The 15,541-nt window shown below is 38.2% G+C and overlaps 1 protein-coding gene across 1 annotated transcript; it reads right to left on the reverse strand.

Annotated features, from left to right (window-relative positions):
- Positions 1-201: 201 nt before the first annotated feature.
- LOC146005285 (zinc carboxypeptidase-like) lies at positions 202-15,047 on the reverse strand. The gene is made up of 10 exons (XM_083144408.1): positions 15,039-15,047; positions 11,607-11,769; positions 9,899-10,035; positions 7,962-8,046; positions 7,035-7,179; positions 6,603-6,757; positions 3,470-3,557; positions 2,848-3,047; positions 1,711-1,795; positions 202-456 (listed from the first exon to the last, which is right to left on the reverse strand). The coding sequence occupies exons 2-10, from the start codon at positions 11,751-11,753 to the stop codon at positions 266-268; spliced, it is 1,233 nt and encodes a 410-aa protein (XP_083000534.1). The 5' UTR covers positions 11,754-11,769; positions 15,039-15,047; the 3' UTR covers positions 202-265.
- Positions 15,048-15,541: the final 494 nt, after the last annotated feature.

Here is a 15,541-nt window from a genome sequence, read left to right on the forward strand (position 1 = left end):
TAAACAGTCGAACATCTATTGCGCTTCCTTCTTCTTTTCCCTGTCTTTAGCAGGTCTTTTGGTATAAACATGAGGTCCAGCTACACCAATAATTAAATCTCACGTATGACCCTGTTTCGAAGTAGATAATTTTCAGAGTACTTTAAGGTTTTCACAGTTGGGAATTTTCAATAAAAGCACATACACATCATTTTTCTCATTCTTTAATAGTCAAAACATTGCTCCTTTGAACACGACACGGCAACTTCATACGAAGCAAGTCATCCTATTTGCGTTTGTTCCTGGCTGCTTCCACGATGGTGACAACAGCTTCCAAAGTCTCTCTGCCCGAAGGAATAATCTCGCTTGCAGGCAAAATAAATCCATTCTCACCTGTGTCCCTCAATTCAAAAGTGAAGGTCCAGGTCGTGTTTAGTGTTCCTTTCACCCAATCCATACTTCCGCCGCTGGCGACATCTGTTAAAGAGTTAACGAAGTTAATTCCAACTCCCACCAACAGATGGAAGTCCAATAACTTTGCATAAACTAAAATGATATCTTCAACTTATGTAAATATTTTATTGATTTACAAAATTAATAAGGAAATAATCATAAAGAATTAATCGTAGTTCTAAAATCAGAGTAATTATATTTGGTTTGTTTCTCATAGAACTGAACTCTAAAGTTTGTTGTATTATTTTTTCAGAAAAGTTTAATTATAGCCCAATAATTACACGATTTCTTTTTCCACATTATTTACACCAGTGGCGGATTAGGGAAGTTTCTTCGGATGGGACGGATGCCTTTAAGGCGCCCCTTAACTTTCGGCATCCAGCACATTTGCAACCCCGCCCCCCTTCTTAACTACTGTCCAGTCATGTCAATATTCTACATACTTTAAATTCAATAAAATTAAGACCAAAATAGATCCTTCACAAGTAGCAATAATTTGATTTTTGTGTACAACAGACGTGACTGTCAGGAGGACCAGTGCCGAAGGTAGAATGGAGCATCTTAATCCCCCCACCACAAGAGGCACGAAAAGCTTTGTCATTAAACGAGCCTTTACCCCCAAATACCCATTTTAATGTGCTACTTTTGGCTGTAACAAAACAGTGACTTTCCTCATACAAAAACACTTGCCCTCTCTATTCTCTGCATTGCCACTATTTTTTTTATTGGTGACGTAACTGAAACGCATGGGACTTTAAAACTAACATAACTAAAACTAAAATTATGGATTAATGAACATTGATAATAGGCGTTCAATTAGCCCAATTTGCTACATTACTCGTACTAATTTTCTCACGTCCGTTACTGTGATGTATTTCCATGACAGTTTCAGCGACGAAGATTGTTGTGTCACGACACTTGACACAGGCTAATGAGACAGGATTTTGTATTTTATTTACGGTAAGGATGAGGAAGTTTGCAATAGCTAACGATTCCGTGCCATGCTCAGCAGCTGCAGGTTGGAAGCTGCGTTTCTGATTGGACGGCGCTAGACGCTAGCAGAAACAGCCAAGCCTTCGGATTCAATTTGCCTAAAACAGTACGATCGATTAAGCACTTCCGCCTCTCTATCAACTTTTTTTCTCTTTGCAACTTGCAACATTGCATATTTTGGTTGCACAGTTCATTGGTATGTTCACTTGGCCAACATTACAGCATGTCCACAAAGATGTAAAAAAATCACTTCAGTTTCTTGGTGGTGCAACTTATTGTACTTACACAACAAATCAACAATGTTTCCTACTTGATATTGAGTTCCATACGGTTGTGCAAGGGCGGCTGCAGAGTCTCTTCCAACATTGTACTAGGGGAAAGATGAAAAATAAGACTTACCATAAAAACAATAACCATGAGCAATAAAATTAATTAGCTAGATTTGCTCAGTTATGTTGTAAAAAATGTTAATTTTCAAGCAAATGTAAAAGGCGGAACATTGTAACCATTTCGCAACTGTAAATCTTGTTTTGATGAGCTCTTGCACACAATGAAATGAACATTTGAGAAATATTCAAGAATAATAACATCTCTTTTGGGGATAGGGGATTTGAAATACATCAACAAGAAATTAAACGACCGTTAAGCTACGTATTTAGTTTAATTAGATGTTAAACATCACTTGTTTAAATGGCCATAAGAGTTTGTTTTCTTCATAATTTGTCGGATTTTTCAATATTCTTATTTCAACATTTTCTTAGCGATCTTTTTTTCTTTACCCAGTTGAGAATTGAACATGAACATTTTTTCAAATAAATATAACCTGAAAATAATGCAATAGCAGATACTTTGTAGAATGTAAAACTACGCAATGAAGATAACATTACATAATTGTTCTGACAAACCCGTGTTAGAAGTAAAATATTTTGAACAAAGTTGTCCCTCCACCTACTCTACTTTTCCTCAGAAGCGAGAAGATTTATTCGTTTAAATCTCAGTTTATTTATGGAATCATTTAACGTTTCTTCGCTATAATTTCCATAAGGACGGGAGCCAATACGCCTTTTGTACGTTATAATCCCAATGTCATTTGGAGGTACATTTTTCTTCTCAGAGTATACCCTTCGGCGCTTTATAACATGCAATGAAATTAACAATGTTTGCAGTTATTGCATTCCAAACCATCTTCGTTTCATAGGAAATTAGGTGCGAGGGGACCTATAGCGTATTAGAGCTCTTCTTAAGTTCTAGACTGATCGGAAAACAAGTGCAAAATTTCAGATGAAGGAAACTGCAAGGAAGATGCAAGATTAAAGAAAGGCAATAGGAGACAAATTCTGTGTGGTTTATAATAATAATAAGCATGACTTAAACAGTGAAGTGCGACAAAAAAAATAAAAATAAAAACTCTATGATACTTACAAGACTTTCAAAATCTGGGTACTTCTCGTTGGTGTATCCGAATGGTAGCAAGATGAACTGGCTGTAGCTGTGGAAACTGATGTACACTTGGAGGTCCTGGATGCCTTGGATGTACTCGGACAAACTCTGAGTCTCGATTTCGGAGAAGGCCTTCGCACCTGGGTACGTCTCGGCGCAGCCTATATTACTGGCCCCGCCCTCTGAGAAAATATGGAATACATTCGCAAGACTCACGTTGCTCAATCGAGTTAATTTATAGTTCTTTATACCCAAAAGATTCCGTGAATAACTTCATTGCAGCAGAAGGGGATTTCAATCCACTTTGCCCTGATAATGCGAAGTTTGGATTAACGAGAGGTTACTGTATTGATTATGGAATCTTCTCTTTTAGATCCAAATATCTTTAGTAAGATTAGCACATCGCGCTACTATGCCAGGTGTCCCGGATTCGAATCCCGGCCTGGGCATGGGTGTTTGTGAGTGTCCATTCGTCAATTTCATCATATCATCACTCATACCAAATTAGCCAAAAGTGGCACAAAAGGCGAAGTAAAATAAAGCAAGTCAATAAATCAATCAATCAGTCTATGGGATATAATTTATTGACTTGCACTGCACTTACCATTCCAGTGGTATCCCCAATTTCTGTTTGCGTCTACGCCGTGGCACAGGAGACCCGCTGGGCTTCTTGTTTTGCGCCATATGCGATCCTGAAAGAAGAAACGGAGAACAATGTTGTAAGAACTGTGATGGACAGCTTCCTTCTCTCAGAGCGCGCTGCTTGTTGCTCCTACCCATTCCCACTTCTCATAGGCCCCTGCAAAATTCATGAGGTGAGCGCACGCGCAGTATTTCTGCGCACGCGTGCTGAGAGAATTGTAATTATTTCATCAGGGTAACTCTAGTAATCTTAATACAAAAACAATGCAGGTTCTGATTTAAGATCTTCGTTAATTGGTTACATCAATTGTTTAGTGTTCAAACTTCACATTTACATATTCCTCTGTTGGATCTACCACAATGCAATAGCGCAAATGTTTTTATCAATTCCTCGAAGCTCATGAACGAATACTTATTATAAGAACATTCAGATTATGCGCACAACCTTTATTAAAATTACCCTCAAATTATTTAAGCTCTGGTCAATTCTAATCATGCCATCATTTACGCCATCTTATAATTGTATTTTCTCATATTACGTCACTTTTCTGATTTTTAGGATAAAAGTAGGATGACCAACTTTCGGCCATGAATTTAAGGGAGATTTCAAACTTTTGGCACTGAATTTAAGAAAGGTTACGGGAGATTTAGTCTTGATAAATTTTGCGCATTTTCAGCGGCCCGACATCACTCCAGCAAATGGATAATACGATTAACCTCTCGTAATAAACAAAATAACCAATTTACATTTTAAATAATATATAGAGAATAAACATTTATACATTTTCATGTTTATTAGTCCTAACCTGTATGTATTTGACCACTGCTGCTGCAGAAAGCATCAACTACTGCAATATGACGTCACTTCAGCCCGCCAAATGTTAAGGCGAGGAGGAACACTTTTCCCTAGGTCTTTCTCGCTGGGACAGCTGCCGATCACTGTTGCCAACTTCGCTCTTTTGGAGCCAGATCTCTCCCTTTCGTGCACTCGTTTGAGTGTGAACTGTGGCACCCGCCCTCTGCCCCGCCATGATGCCACCACTGGCTCCGGCCCATAAATACCAACCTTTGTCATGAGTGTACATTTTGCACGTGACGTGATATTCATATATAGGCTGCGTCACCCACCCCCTCTTTCCTCCCCAGGTATTTTTATATATAGCGCTGTGGCTAAGGTAAAGATGACAATATTATTATCCGGGAATCCTTCATTTTCGATTTCATATGAACATCATTGGATTATTGAGATTGGTGATGCCGCCAAATCTAGGCGGTGAAAACTAAGAATAAATTGCCATCACTTCAAACGGTAATAGCAGCGCCCTCACCCCTCTGACACCTAAAATTACCCTAGGAGGCACATTATGCAGCCTTCGTTAATCTAGCTCCTTGAAAGTCATCTTTAGCTCTATTAATGGTGAAATGTAGCTCTTTTATGCACATCAGGTTTGGCAACACTGCCAGGATGGCCGTATGAGGCAAGGTAAAATGCATTAGGTTTATGGGACCATTATTTTATTCGTTCTCTCGGGAATATCAAACATCCAATGTCGTAGAAAAGTACATGGACGGAAAAGGACACGTTGAACTATGTCCTAGTAGAAGGAAAAGTCGAAACTCGCATTTGATTAGCCGTAATTTGAAGTTGAAGTTAGTTTCCCATAAGAAATACATGGGATTCTGTAAATCCTTATTTATCATATTTTTCAAACATCGTGTTTAGCTTACTAATCAACTTGAAAAATAGTTTCCACTTGCAACATGGAGACAAATTCCTACTTTCTTGCATACTAAATCCTTTTTTAAATAGCAGTGCCAAATCCAACGATATTGAAATAAATGCACAACTAGTGCGTAATTGTCCCTCCTCGCCTTAAAAGTGCAAGATCTTGCCATCGACTTGAAGTTTTGTATGACTCGCCGAACTCGATGAGTTGAAATTTTGCGACCTTTTTTTTCTTTTGTTACTAAAATATACGGAAGAGATTGAGTGTTAATACGGGAGCCGGGATGATAAAAAAAAGTGATAATATGGGAGATCCCAAGAAATACGGGAGAATTGATCACCCTAGATAATCGTGAAGCAGTGGCGGTGATTAGGGGAGGGGGAGAGGAGTGCAGTTGCTCCCCCACACTTTTGCCACCGCACAATGCTAAACCTTATCTACCAAGGGAAAGTGAAGTGTCCCCCCAGTTTTTAACCTTGCCCCCCAGTTTCGGAACCCAATCGCCGCCACTGTCGTGACAATAAGGGATGATGATCTGATGGAATTGTTGTACAGACACCCACAACCTCCCAGGCCAGGACTCAAACCTTCATGTTTTTGTACTTTGGTTACTCAGCATTGCTTTTCTGCAACTTTTGGCTAATCGCGGTGACTAGTGTGAGTGGTGGGCCTCCCCGATAGCGCAGTGGTAGCGTCGTCGCCTTGTAATCAAGGGGTCCCGGGTTCGATACCCGTTGGAGGCACAGGTGGTTCGGATCCCACTTTAAACTGTAGGTCCAGTCCCAATTAGCCTTACTGTGCATAAAGTGGACTTAAAACAACAAATCAACAATCAACAACTAGTGTGAGTGGTGATTAGACGATATTGATGAAGGAACAATCACAAACAACACCCATGGCCAAGTGGTTTAATATAACACTGGGTCCACAAGTCTTGAACTTTAGGGATAATGCTACTCTTTGATTGAACTCCGATGGTCTTTGATTGGTCTCCCAGGGACACAGATCTTATTTCTTCGACTCAAATTTGCGTGGCCACTTGAGGCCATAGTGAAACCATGCACATATTTTGGACAAAGTCGCTCTTTGTCATCAGACATGTTTCTATCCTGTGAATCCCAACTTGTGGAAGGTTACTCTGCATAAAGTAATATACTCTGTGGTGCAGCAGTCCTTTGATGGCCAAGGTTTTTACGGTGGGTGATGCATGCTACAGTGCATGGTGTCCCATCGACGCTGTTATTTGACTTTTGAGACCAGTGCCCGCCAAAGAATTAACCATTCGCCTAGATAGGAGACGCATTAATTAAACCAATTATTAAATCGTCATTAACAATTTATGAAACGAATTAATATGTTATTACTTACGCTGGTGAACGTGTACTCATATCCGTCAGGATTGATCACGGGAAAAATGTACCAGTCGAAACTATTGGCGAGATTTTGAAGATCTGGATTGGATATCAGCTCATTCGTTATGTAAGTAGTGACGGCAGGAGATATCCATTCTCGCGCGTGGATACCTGTTGAAAACAATTGTTATAATAAGTATAGTTTTCTGTCACGTTGAATTCACATAAGCAAACCTAACATTCACAATGTTGCTAATTTACTTCTCTCTTCAATTTTTTAAGTCATGTATGAACTGTGCTTCGTGATTTATTTATGCGTACACTATTTTTCAGAATAAGATACAATAAATAGTCCACACTTTACATTTAGGAAAATAAATATTGTGCAAGCAGTGATGCCAGAACATTGAATATAATCGAAGCCTTCCGTAATATCAATATAACTTGCCTCCATCGATAAACACGGCAGGGTTACCAGAACCGGATGATATTTTAACGCCTTTCAATTGTCTTCCTTCATAGGACTCTCCTCCAATCACAACGGATACTCTGTCAGGGTTTTCTTCCGCTAAGGAATCGAGCCATGCGTATATCTGGAAAATATTTTGTTTTATTAATGTTTCGCTGCAAAATTAAAACTGCAAGGTTTTTTCTAACACATGGTCATCCATCCTCATTGTACAGTCACAAGGAAAAGTGGATTACAACCAATACACTTTTGCTTGAAATTGAACTTTCCTTGCATTCAGGACAGTGCAGTACATTACAAGAAATGACAATGGAACTGAGAAAAACAAAGTGAAGGTTTGTTCACCACGTTGTAGCTTATGGATTACCCATGTAATCACCCTATGCGTTTGTCAATTATCGGTTACTGAATGAATTTTGTTCACTATAGTGCACGCTAGGGAGTGAAAGTTAATAACACACACTCTGTTCGCAATTGAGTTAATATTGAATTAGTTAAATGTCTTAGTTAAATTTAAAATTATTTCTTTAAAAGGGGACAGCTGATTTCATCCATGCAATTTATCGATAATTATTTTGTGTATTGTTGTGGGTAAAACTGCGCAAATAATTCTTGAAGCTTGTTTGATAATGGGTATATTATTTATGTATGTTCTGTAATTCTTCAATTATATCATTTCTTTTTATGAAATGGTGGTGCATAAAGGCTGCAGTTGTTTTCGGCCCTAAAATATATGTAAATTAAAAGGTTAGTAATTTCGGTATTATCTCAAACGGTCCTTTTAAGGGCAAATCTCAGTCTTTTGCCCCTCTTAATTGCCTACTTTTTCCTATGTTTGTGTTATGAATCTAATAGGAGATATGCTATAATGCATAATATGCATTACATACACGTGGTATTACTTACGTCATCTACCCTATAATAGTCGTTCCAATCGATTCCCGAGGCCTTGGGCCTTTGGTAGTTCTTCGGTCTCTCGTTGTCAATCAAGCTGTAACAGAAGGAGACGCAAGAGATCAAGTTTCAGTATGTTTCACCGACCCTGAAGGCATCTAATCAAGCTGTTTAGTTGGTTAACATTTCAAAGTCTTGCCCGGGGACATTGAGCACCGATCTTGACAGGTGTTTTCGAAAGAGAAGGCGCAGAAGAAAAGTCTGGTTTCATGCTAAGCATTTCTCAACATTTTGCCATCGCCAGACTTTGCAAAGTTACTTTAAAAAGAAACCTTACGAGTTACCTTACAAGCTAACCAAGAATAACAGAAAATCGAGATAAAGTTCAACAAATAATTGTATTATAATGATGGTAAAATATTTGTTTTTCCGACTGTTAAAAAAGTCAAATTTCAATACTTTTACGTCATAATTACTTCTTTTCTCGTTACGTAGACATTTCCTTTCCTCCCTCTGTACATTCAGGCGTCGACTTCTCCTTTATTCGGCACTTTCAAACAGAAAACTGATTTGGTTCAATTAACAAAATATGTTCGGTTAAGCTTTTTGGAAACATCAAACAAAAAATTTGGTAGCTTTTACTAAATTTGGCAATTTTGACCATATATTTTTTGGTAACTGTAAGCAAATGTGCACCATTACTGAAATAAATTGTTTCTGATGAATAATAGTTTGTTTTAAGCCAAGGACTTGAAATGGACGGGAACAGCGTTCCGATTCGTGAATACCTGGATGACTCCCGTTCCATCTCGTTTCAAATGGGTGAACTAAATTGCTAATATTCTTAATATTACATAATTATAGTATTCACATAAAGTTCCCCTCTAAGTGGAGATGTGTTGTTGCCGGAAGGGTTAGCAGAGTATGATGACGTTTATGTAACCTTCATCTTTTGAGACTTGTGCTTCTCGAATTTTTCTGTGTACCTGTCAACTTTTCCTATTTTCTGTACTCTTAAAAGTGCTTACTTATCCTTTTTAATGTCTATTCTTTTAATACTTTCAAGTGTATACTTCCTCTTTGTAGTGATTTTAAGTGTTAATTTCCCTCTTCAAGTGCATTTTAAGTGTATTCCTGTTCATGCAAGTGTAGCTAAGTATAGATTTCCTCTTTAATATTTGCTGAAATATTACTGGGAGCAGAGTGGTTAAGAATATTGTTTTTTCTAGTTTCAGATTGTTGAGTTTTTTCATTCACATTTGTGTCGAGATAAAAGCCAGCCGAAGGTAACCGAAGTGTCCAAGCCTGTGGGGACCGATGAAGAGGGGCTGCAAGACTGCAGCCCCCTCCCAAACAGATTATATTTTGTTGCCATTAGTGCAAAGATTAAATATCTATACTCCGCTATCTTACTGCGTCCCGTTGCGCTGAGTGGAGCTTTCAAATTCACTTGGCGCGCGACAAGAGGCAAACTGGTATATGAAGCCGCTTCCCCCTCGGGGACTGCCAGTACAATTCTGTTAACTCTAACGTAAGCACTGCTTCCACTTCCCTCCCTCCTAGGCCCTTGTAATGCTAAAAAGCGGGCTGCATTTATAAAATGTACGGTGGCGCTACCAAGTGGTAGAAATCGAAACCTCTCACACTACGACGGCGGACACCGCGCGTAAACATTCGATTACCGAGAGAAACAGTGGCCGGTCATGTAACGCGTCCGTTTCGCTTGTCAGTAAGTGCGTGATTGTTTAAGTTTTCGAATCGATTCTAAGAGTTATTTGTTTTCCGGCAGTAAGTTATATAATCTGGTGTTCTGAATTGTAGATCGTACAAGTAAAAATGAATAATTCAGAGAAAGACCGCCGCATGAAGTTCATCTTCAAATAGTTAAGTTTTTATTTTATTTTTTTATTATTTTTATTTATGAATGCAGTCCTCCTAACTGAACTTACCTCTGAACATTGCCAATGAAGAGCTTAGATTGGAATCCAATCTTCTCTAGCACATGAGAGAATTCCGCCATTAAGTGAGGTGGGACCATAACGTCAACAGGGTTGCCAACTGCGCCAATATCCGTCCAGAATTTGTACTGGAAATTATAAAGATCTAGGTACAGAGTTCTGTGTAAGTAGTCGCTACCATTACGATACCTGAGGAATCGGGTCATTCTAAAAATACTCAACCGTTAAAAGAGACATAATTTACATTTGATGTTGATGCACTGCGCAGTGTTACCACATCAGCAACTTCAGTGGCATAGCATGAAAATTTGTGCATTTGATGTTTTCAGAGGAAAAGAGAAGGTGAAAGCTCATTTTCGTATAAGTTACTATGATTTAATTCTGTTGAGTATCTAACCATAACATCGCATTGAACTATACGTATTCACTTATGGTAAAATGCCCATGTTTGTAAAGTGACTTGGAAAAGAAGCAGATTTTCTTAGATGATGTTCTCTTCGGAGCAAATAATAATCATGTCATTCTAGTCAGAACAAATGGGTTAACTATGACTTCTAGAGGTGAAACCGTTTATTAAAAGATTTATTTGGCATAATATTTTAGCGTTATTAATGAGGAGTTACTATTTTTTGACAGTTGAAGCTACTATTATATGAGGACTCATCCTTGGCAGTTGTTGATAAAATAACTCAACTACTTGCTTTTCTTTCTCTGGAATGGTGTAAAAATATTCAGTCATACGATGTACATTTGGTTTGAAAATTCCCTACATACAGGAAGGTCGGGTTCGATACCCGGTGGAGGCACATAGTTGTTCGGATCCCACTCTAAACTGTAGGTCCAGTTCCGGTTAGCCTTACTGTGCACAAAGTGGACTTAAAACAGGAAATCAATCAACATACTGGAAGGCTTCTCAGAGGTTGAAAACGGTTGCTGTTTAAATTAGAATGCAAGTTCCATGCTTCTGATTGTGTAGGAGCGTACTGGTCCAGAGGGCAAATGGGCATTTGTCCCCTGGGTTCCCTTGAACTTTAATCCCACCAAAAAAATAATATTAAATGAAAATTATTCGTTATTCCTATTGTCGTTGAACTCAGTCTCTAGTAACAATCCTAGTATTGATCTATTTAGATTTAAAAGTCATTGAATTCTCTGAACTCTGCATATAGCCAGGACACAATGAAGATTCTTATTTTAGATGATAATCCCACCCTGAATTACACATTGTCTATACTTTTACCTTATTTGTTATAAAATATTGTTTCAATTTATCACCTCTGTTTTCCGGTGTGCAAAATATTACTCAATATTCTTATTTCATTATTACTATTTAAATGTATATAAGCTGATTACATCTGAATTATTTAGATTCAAATGTAACTTTAAACTGTATTAATTCAAGCACTGTATGAAAACAGTCACGTTTATAAATTCGTTGTAGTTTGAAATGTCATATTTTCACTTGATTTTATATCGTTTATACATTAATTTCTTGTTTACACAATGTTTTGTGAACACTATAATTGAGCATGTGCCTGTCTGTTCGAAATAAATAAATAAATAAATAAATTAGAAAAAAATGGTTGATAGTACAACACGTAACAACTACTGGCCACAAATGTGTACCTGAGTTCTTTGGATAAACATGCTGTATACAGAAAAGGAGAGTGAAAGATAAAAGTTTGAAATGCATACTTACAGCACTGGGAATATTCTCCATATGATGCAGAACTTCAAGTTGTTCCTCGGTAGATGGAGTTACTCGAAATACTTGATAGTTATCATATCTAGCCTTCTCAGCAAGCACTAAAGAAGCCACTAGCGCCAAAAATAAGCTTCGCAACATCTTTCTGCAGGGTATGCTGTACAAATAGACGCCAAAAAATGTCTTAACGTAACAATGTACAATATAAAATCCCCTAGGACTTCACTTTAAAATTTAGGCCCAGTCCCGATTAGCCTATTTGTGCATAAATTAGACTTAAAACCAAAATCAATATTCAATTTAATCCACAGAATTCTCAAGGGGTTTTAAGAAGTATATTTTTATACCTTTATTTCCTTGCGACTTGCAAAAAGGAGCCACCACCAATCTATCCATACTTCACAAATGTTATTCTTTATTCCTTTGGAAGTGGCCCCTTGTCCCCGCCAAGTTACGCCTATTGACACTCTTCATCGACGGACTCGCTGCGTCAGAAAAACAGAGCAAACGTGGACATTTTCGACTGATTGACTTATTTGTCTGTGAAAGTCAATGTCACCTGATCACTGAGAAAACACAAAGTGAATTGAAGCAAATAGGCGTAACAAATTATAGTATAATGGAATATTTACTATCTTCTTGATATCAGTCTGATAATGGAAGTGAAACCATTGTCAGTAATAACTGAAAAATTTAGCATGTTTCTGAATTAAAGTTTTCGAAATTATTTCGCGTATTTTAAACCACATAGACCCTTCGTAGTTTTATTTTAACAGCGTCCATTCAATTTTTTAAAAATATCTAACTAAAGATGTTCCTGTATAACGTATCTTGCAGCACTCATCGGTTCTCGTTCCAGAATTCCACCTTAGCTCTCGAAGTTCGGCCATTGGCCACTAGAGTGCAGACTTTTAGAAGAGCGCTTCTTGTGCCATCTATCGCAGTGATAGCTAACAATTTGTAAGCAGCTGACGAAACTGTACTTTAGGAAATGACGATTGATTGATTGATGATTTGGTTTATTTTACTTCGCATTTCAGCTCGGAGGGGGTGGGGGTGGGGGTGGGGAAGCTACTTGGGTAAATATTGACTTTTGATCTTAGTTTTCGATTAAAAGGATAGTAAACTAATTTCTTAAATAGTTATTCCCCAAATCCATAGTTTCAGGGAAGGACTTTTTTTTCTTACAGCAAAAACTTGAAGGAGTACGTGTAACCTCGTACGCCCAACGGCAGAGTAATAGGCGAAGTAGTCGAGTTGCCCATCATTTCCATTCTGTTTATTCACAATGTTATGATCATGAATTGAAATATAAATATCAATAAACAGAGGATAATGTCTGCCTCCCATCAACAGAATTCCATTCTTTAAACCAACACAGAATGTAGAATGAAGAGAAAAATAATAAAAATAGTGATTGACAATTTGCCTACTACTATCCTTGCCGTTGGCCTAACTATCAGTTCTTTCTCATTGTGTGTGCGAGTGTGATAGACCGTCATAATTTTTATTTCGATAGAGAAAGTAACAATATAAAATAAACTGTGGATTTAGATATTTGCTTTACAAAACTAGGCCGTATGTTTTATACAATAAATTGACGGAATTTTTCACTATTAATTAATATATTGGATCGGAAAAATTATGACCCAATACACCGATATATCCATATAGTACCGATTAATCTATCAATTCTCCATAGTACAGGGGGTGCAAAACGTAGGTATGCAGTCGTTACTTGGAAACAATGTGTAATTGTACACCTACTTATGGACCCCCTGTATATATAAATATAATTATAATACACACACCAGAGAGCACTATTTAAATATCCTAATTACTGAAACTGACAAATCAAGTTTTCTAGCAACACTCTCATGTATCTTTAACTTGGAGAAATACGGGCTACCACAAAATAAATGGACACTTTCAATGCTTTATAAATCCAGAACTATTTGTGTTATCAGGAAACACTTTTCACTGTTTCATAAAGTAATTCTTTAAGTTTTGTTTCGAGAACTCACAAAGTTCAATATGTGCTCCTTATGTCACACGGCACACATCAAGATGATAATCAAATTCAACCCAAACCTGGTGTAAGATACCTGCATCTACACTTTTCCGAGCTGTCGTGATGCATTGTTTCAACTCATCTAAATCATTAGGAAGTGGGGGGACGTACACCTTGTCTTTGACAAATCCCCAAAGGAAAAAGTAACACGGTGTGAGATCAGGGCTCCGTGGTGGCCACCGTGCGAGAGCGCTGTGGAAGGGTTTCTTCCAGAAAAGTCCTAACACCTCGGTGCCAGTGAGGTGGTGCTCCATCCTGTTGAAAGATGAAGTTTCACCCGTCCTGATGCAGTGGAGGCATCAACCAATTCATTAGCATTTGGTGATATGCAAATCCTGTTACCGTGTCTTCTTCAAAGAAGAAGGGTCCATAAACCTTCGTGCAGGATGGAGCATAGAACACATTCACTTTTGGAGAATCCCGCCAGGTTCAACCGTCGCCCTCGGACGTTCAGTCCCCAATATTCGGACGTTTTGTTTATTCACTTTGCCACTCACGTGAAAAGTTGATTCATCACTGAAAATTATCCGCTCTGTGAAGCCATCTTCTTCTTCATTACGTTCCTGCATTTCAATACAGAAATCTTGACGTTTAACCTTGTCATCTTCCTTTAGATGCTGTAATACCTGCAATGTGTAAGGCGTCATTTTCAGTCTCTTCCTAAGATTTTCCACACAGTTTGTTGTGGCATTTGTAGTTCCCAACTCGCCCTTGCTGTGGACTTTTGTGGTCTTCGCTGGAAAACAGCACGGACACGATCCACTTTTTCTTCTGACACGGTGGGTCTTCACGGACTTTTGCCTTTACATAAACACCCTGTTCTTTCAAATTTTCTGTAACAATCGTAGATCAATTGTCTAGTATAGAGCGATCACTAGGGAAAAAAACCTTGGACGAAAAGTCCCCGCGCAGCTTTCCCTTCTTCCGTTCAGCTCGGGCAATAAGGAATCATGGTCCACTCTCCCCCCTCCACGCGGGAGTACGGTGCACAGGAGTCACGGGTCTGCGCAGGTTTCTTTGCTTGTGGTTCCACTATAGGTGCTGGTTTTCCGAAATGTGTTAAAAAATGTCGTTGTACGACAGTAACGGAGTTTGTTTTGCCTAGTTCAAGAACACAATATAATTTTTCAACAGCGTTTGCAGCCATCTTAACAATTGTTGCGCCGGAACAATACAGCGACAACAACAAACACCAACAATGTGTCTAATCGAAACTTCCACAGTTCCTCAACCTAACAGCGAAAAATTAATGTCGATATTACGAATAGTTTTTGTTTTATAAGACATTGAAAGTGTCCATTTCTTTTGTAGTAGCCCTATATAGTGAAATGATCATTCACAAATACAACACCTACCTTTTCACCGGCCACTGACAGATAGTGTAACAAGAACAAGTATATTGTTTCTTTATACTTGGAAACGTTCTTTGTTCTTCGCTTATCAAATCTTAATATTTATGTAATGGTATTGTGTGGCGAAATCTCAATTTGTAGACTAGATAAATACTGATGTGAACTTAAGACATTGTACGTACGTTTCTTTGAAGTATGCCCTCTGGAGAACATTTTTCAATAAAACTTCTCAAATATAATGCTTTATTCAGGAGGAGAGTGGGGTCTCAATCGAAAAAAAATCATGACCACAACTGTTGCAAATGTCAAGTTTTTCAGCTGCTAGATAGCTTAGAGCTTTCGTCTAGTTTTGTATTTGAGCAATATCGGTGAATACACTTACCAGGTGTCCCAGTTAATAATTCTTAATTGATCCGAAAGAAAACAAGTGTATCTGGGGAGAAAGGTAACAAATGCTTTATTCAAAGTATACGCCATCGCTAGCTATACATTTTGCCCATCTGTCC

The sequence above is a fragment of the Lepisma saccharinum genome, chromosome 23, assembly GCF_977018435.1.
Source record: "Lepisma saccharinum chromosome 23, izLepSacc3.1, whole genome shotgun sequence".
Classification (NCBI taxonomy): Eukaryota; Metazoa; Arthropoda; class Insecta; order Zygentoma; family Lepismatidae; genus Lepisma; species Lepisma saccharinum.

Coding starts and splice junctions, on each gene's coding strand:
- LOC146005285 (XM_083144408.1), bottom strand. CDS start 11,753: ATGTTGCGAAGCTTATTTTTGGCGCTAGTGGCTTCTTTAGTGCTTGCT. Junction 3,558..6,602: donor ATGAGTACACGTTCACCAGC/GTAAGTAATAAC, acceptor TTCTTCTTTCAG/GATCGCATATGGCGCAAAAC. Junction 457..1,710: donor AAACATTGTTGATTTGTTGT/GTAAGTACAATA, acceptor ACTCTTTAACAG/ATGTCGCCAGCGGCGGAAGT.